This window comes from Cinclus cinclus, chromosome 3 (assembly GCF_963662255.1).
Source record: "Cinclus cinclus chromosome 3, bCinCin1.1, whole genome shotgun sequence".
Classification (NCBI taxonomy): Eukaryota; Metazoa; Chordata; class Aves; order Passeriformes; family Cinclidae; genus Cinclus; species Cinclus cinclus.
Genome location: NC_085048.1, coordinates 62,406,836 through 62,411,859, shown reverse-complemented (window position 1 = coordinate 62,411,859; position 5,024 = coordinate 62,406,836). Strand labels below are relative to the sequence as shown.

General features: G+C 44.2%; 1 protein-coding gene across 2 annotated transcripts; it reads left to right on the top strand.

The window, feature by feature from the left end:
- Nucleotides 1-348: 348 nt before the first annotated feature.
- ABRACL (ABRA C-terminal like) lies at nt 349-4,808 on the top strand. 2 transcript variants are annotated; one of them, XM_062488909.1, is made up of 3 exons: nt 349-369; nt 2,933-2,999; nt 4,202-4,808. In XM_062488909.1, the coding sequence occupies exons 2-3, from the start codon at nt 2,939-2,941 to the stop codon at nt 4,384-4,386; spliced, it is 246 nt and encodes an 81-aa protein (XP_062344893.1). In that variant the 5' UTR covers nt 349-369; nt 2,933-2,938; the 3' UTR covers nt 4,387-4,808. The 2 variants fall into 2 exon arrangements, with proteins under 2 accessions (XP_062344893.1, XP_062344894.1); XM_062488910.1 differs by lacking the exon at nt 349-369 and adding an exon at nt 564-663.
- Nucleotides 4,809-5,024: the final 216 nt, after the last annotated feature.

The following is a 5,024-nucleotide window of genomic DNA, read 5'->3' as shown; positions in this document are numbered from 1 at the left end:
GTCACCCGGGAAAGCGGAGCTGGGGCATGGGACGGTGACAGAGAGCGACTGAAGCAACACGGTGCATTATAGAAAGCTGACCCCCTGGAAGAGGGGAAGCTGCTGAAGGGCTGCCCTTAGAAGGCGTTTTACCTGACGAACTCACTAGGGGCCGTGCCGCGGGCAGCACGTAACCCTGGCACGGCACGGGGACAGGGATCGGGGCAGGGCAGAGCCAAGATGGCCGGGAGCACCGCCCCGGGGCGGTGGGAGCTCAGCGCGGGAGGAGGCGCGGCCCGGCGGGGCAGAGCCACCTCCGCCCGCCCCTCGCCGGCCCCGGCCCCGCCCGGCGCTGCCCCGCGGCTCCGAGAGGCCACGGCAGCGGCAGCGGTGAGTGGCGGCGGGCGGGAGCGGGTCGGGGATAGCCGTGCATCCTTCCCTCCGGCCCGAGAGTCGTCCTTCCTTCCTTCCCTCCGTCCGTCCGTCCGCGCCGGGGGCAGAGGCGCTGCCCGGGCAGCGGGTGCGGCTGCCGCTCTCCCGGGCGGGGCCCGCTTCCCGGTGCTCCCTGCGCAGGCGGCGGCGGGACTCGGATCCCGCCGAGGTGTGGGAAGGGAGCCGCGCTCTGCCTCCCAGCGCGGTCCTGCCGAGGGGCCAGCTGTGCCTGCGAGGGGACAGGTCGGCGCGGTGGGTGACTGATGTGCCTCTCTCTGTGTGTGTGTCTGTGTTTGTGTGTCTGTGTCTGTGTTTGTGTGTCTGTGTCTGTGTTTGTGTGTCTGTGTCTGTGTTTGTGTGTGTGTGTGTTTGTGTGTGTGTGTGTTTGTGTGTGTGTGTGTTTGTGTGTGTGTGTGTTTGTGTGTGTGTGTGTTTGTGTTTGTGTGTGTGTGTGTGTGTGTGCGCGTGTGCGTGTGTGTGCGCGCGTTCGCGCGCGTTCGCCGCGGTTCGGCGCGTTTTTGCTAAATAAGGGGAAGTTTAATTTCCATACCACGTACTGCCTTGCAGCGGTGTATCGGCATCAGGAATACTAGAGTCTAATAGTTGGCGTGCGCTTTTGGTAGTTGATGTGTTGAGCATCTACAGTATAAAGCAAATATTTAAGTTTCGAAATACCGACCATCCCTACTACTTGCTCAGCCATGCTTCTCTGATCTCAAAAGCTTCGCCTAATAATGTAGAATTTAACTTTTTTTTTATTCGAAATACTGCTGTTTGTACCGATGTTGTGCATGTATGAAAATAATCATCAACTTGAATTTAAAGACCTGAAAGTAAAAAAGAGCCTTTAAAGTGAGAAGAACGTCTTTAAAGAAGAAGATGGTTATCTTCTTTAAAGAAGATGGTTATGCCGTTGTGATGACCAATATCAAATCTGGCAGTCTGACAAATAATGGGAGTGTAAGGTTTCTAAGAGATGGGTCCTACTTTCATTGCTGACTTGATCTATTTGGTGCCGAGTCAGACAAAATCCTGAAGCTTGTAGAATTCAAACTAAGGCAGCTGCAGCTGTGCAGCCCTGCTGCCCTGCCCTTTGCAGCGGTGGTCCCACGGCAGCACGTCGTTTCAATGTCACCTGTCGGTCTGCTGATACCCGCTGCAGTGCTGCTGTTACCGTGCACGGGGGATGAGCCTGTGGTTTGTAGTTGGGGCTTTGCCCAAAAACCCATGCTGATAATTAAGCTTGCTCAGTTTTGCATGTTAAAAATAAACTTTTCTTTTTTTATGTGAATTTTGGTTTTAAAAATCAGACTCTGCTGCAAAGGTTTTTTTGCCGCTTGGGTAAATCATAAAGGGTCAGGAAGTGGAAGTATGTCACTCTTACCTATTTTAACTCAATAAAAAAAGAAAGGATGGGAAGCTTTTCTCTTAGGATGAGGTTGTGATGCATTCAGATGTCTATTTTTAAACTTCACTTTCATACTAGTGCAGAAATCCCGGTCTCTCGAACAACAGTGTAGCTGGGGTGTCTCAGTGTCTCACTGAGCCCTTTTTAGCTAGTTCTCAGCTCCAGCATCTCTCAGTGGCTTTTGTTCCAGGCTGCATTGTTGGCATCCGTGGAAACCGCATTTGATGCTTTGCATTGTCTGTGATGCCCAGTTTCTTGTGCTTGCCTCAACGCCAGTTTTTGCTTAAGGAGTTCAACATCTAAAGGTTTCATTGTGTTGAAGCTGCTTTGCCCGGCATAGGCCATACAACTCCATTCAGGCATCTGCACTTGTTAACCTTGGATGCTTTGTAGCCAGATAGTGCTGCGTGTGACTGTAGTGTTGCCATGTGCTGTGCCACGTTTGTCTTGGTGCAAGTTGTTGCCTTTCACCAGGAGGATATGTTTGGCAGTGTATTAGATTCTCAGGATCACTTTGAATGGCAAAAATGTTGACTGCCTTAGGTCACTTGTATAGTTTGTATCAGTTCTGCTGTCAGTAGCAGGTGTGCAGGAGCTGCTGTCCTTTCAGACACTATGTGTGTCTGTAACCAGAAATATGTGTCTGCAATATCTTCCCAGCATATGTAGAAAGCTGTGGTGTGGTTTAAGAAACCAACTGTACCACATATCCCAGAGAGCAATTTAAAGGCAGATGTTCCATTTTAATTGAGGCTATCAATGGAAAGTTGCAAAGCCCCTGCAGACCTCTGATTCTGTGGCAGTTTAAGCTCATTTTTAAAACAAACAATCCTCTTCTTCCTTGACCGTCCCACATCTGTCATGTTTTGAGTTTGGTTCCTTATATTTGTGTAGAGAATGTAACAAGATTGTAACTTCTGTTCCCTTCCCTTCAAATGTAGAGGTTCTTCACCTGTTCAAGAGTCAAATCCTATATTATCCTGTAGTTACACTTCTCCAGGCTACTAGGATTTATGAAGTGTTGTGACATTCCTAAAGAATTGAGAACATGCCAGAACGGTGCAAAGGATTCACAGGATTCCTAATATCTTTGTAATTTTTTTTTCCTTTTAGACCACAATGAATGTGGAACATGAAATTAGCCTCTTAGTTGAGGAGATTCGGCGGCTGGGAACCAAAAGTAAGTATTGTAGTGTCTCTGTATGGATGTAGTCACCTTGTAGATGTGTGTTTGTACATACATGCCACCATGCATGCATGTCATACAGATGTAGTCATCTTACATCAAACTAAGAGCTTGGCAAATTCAATAATGAAAACCTGCATATGCACTTAATGTGTGACTCTATGGTACTGCCTGTGTTCCATCCTTTAAAGTAGTTCTGTTATGAAGTTAAACATTTAAGCTTCTGCAGCAAGGGAGGATGTAGGCCTGAAATCCCGGTCCTTGAATCCTGAATCAGCTGCAAGAGTCACCTTTTCTTTAGGCTTTCAATTACAGTTACCACAGAAGAAAGTTGCACCTTCTCCTTCCAGCTCCTTCCTTGATAACCTTTTTACTTCAGAATTCATGCATTTCAATTCTGTTCATGATAGTATTATTTGGAAGAAATTGGTCTGTATGCCTAAAACTAATCCAGGAGTTATATGTGTAGTTCCAAACTTCCTTAATTTAACTTGCTTAGAAGGTACTATTTCCTCTTAAGATTGTTTTTCATTGCTAAAACTCCTCTTTCTTTACAAATATTTATGCAGTTTGTGGATGTGCTACCTGCTCCTATATGTCAGTTATGGTGTCACTTGTTTTTTCAAGACCTAAACGCGTATGTACACCTTGCATTTTGTATGACTGCATCTGCTTTTTAGGAATAACATAACTTTAATGTAAATTTCTAAATTTTTGCTCTGTGTGAAAATTCACATTGCAGCCTTTTCAATGGGACCCTCAAATATTAATGAGTGAAAAATGTGTGAAAAAAATATTTTAATGTATGGTTTAGATTTAGGTTGGAGGAGCAGGGTGTTGGACTTGATCCTTATGGGTCTCCCTCAATTTGAGATAGTCTAGGATTTTAATTATTTAAAACTAATTTCCTCCAAACACTGGGAAGAGGTTCAATAGCCTGTGCTTGTCATAGGTTTCAGAAAGTCATCAATAAAAGTAAACAGAGCAGATATATGGTTCTTGATACAAGTCTCTGGAAGCAAAGGCAAAGTTAGATTAGGCAGGACTAATGCCTACTGTTTATTGTCAGCATTTATAATATGACCCCAAATAAATTGGGAAAAACAATGGTGTTTACTTTCAGTATTCTCCGTGTCACCTCATCTCCCCAGTAATCTCCTAATTTGAAGGAAATCTACATTATGTCTTTTATTTAGATGCTGATGGACAAGTGAGTGTGAAATTTGGTGTGCTGTTTGCTGATGAGAAGTGTGCCAACCTCTTTGAAGCCCTGGTGGGAACGCTTAAGGCGGCAAAGCGACGGAAGATCATCACTTACCCAGGAGAGCTGCTTTTACAAGGTGTTCATGACAATGTGGACATCATGCTGCTGCAGGACTGATGCAGTATTTCAGCTATGCATTAATGGAATTGTTTGAAACAGTTTGATCAATCAAACAATTGTTTAATTTGCTGCATACTCTTAATAAGGCTGATCATTCCAATGCGTTTTGATGTATTTTGTATAGCTTTATAGTCAAAAGAAAACTGTCCTATTTTGGAAAACATTCCCTTTTTTAAGTCTTCCTGAAATGGTACTGTATGTGAGTAATGTAAAAGGTGCCAGATCTTTCTCTCTCTCTCTTTTTTTTTTTTTTTTTTTAAATCTCAGGTAATTCTCTCAAATGTCTGGTGGTTATTTTCAACATATGAAGAAGAGGACTGGTAATTTAATGTTTACAAATGAAAATGTGCCATGAAAATATAAAATAAAAGCACATACTTAAATTTGTGTTATTCTTATGGCTTTGTTTTCTCTTTTTATTTGCAATGTGAAATGAAAGCAAACTGAATTCCTGCAAGAAGCATGTTTAGGCAACTGTTCAGAAAGCATAACTGTGAGATAGAAATAATTTTGCAGCATGATTCAGTAGAATAATGACTGCCCTTTGGATTGACCAGATTGTGCACAAAAAGGCATGAATGTTAAATGTACCTCATTCATCTGTGGCAGGGTCATATGCTTTTGTTTTCTTGTCC

Coding starts and splice junctions, on each gene's coding strand:
- ABRACL (XM_062488909.1), top strand. CDS start 2,939: ATGAATGTGGAACATGAAATTAGCCTCTTAGTTGAGGAGATTCGGCGG. Junction 3,000..4,201: donor TCGGCGGCTGGGAACCAAAA/GTAAGTATTGTA, acceptor TCTTTTATTTAG/ATGCTGATGGACAAGTGAGT.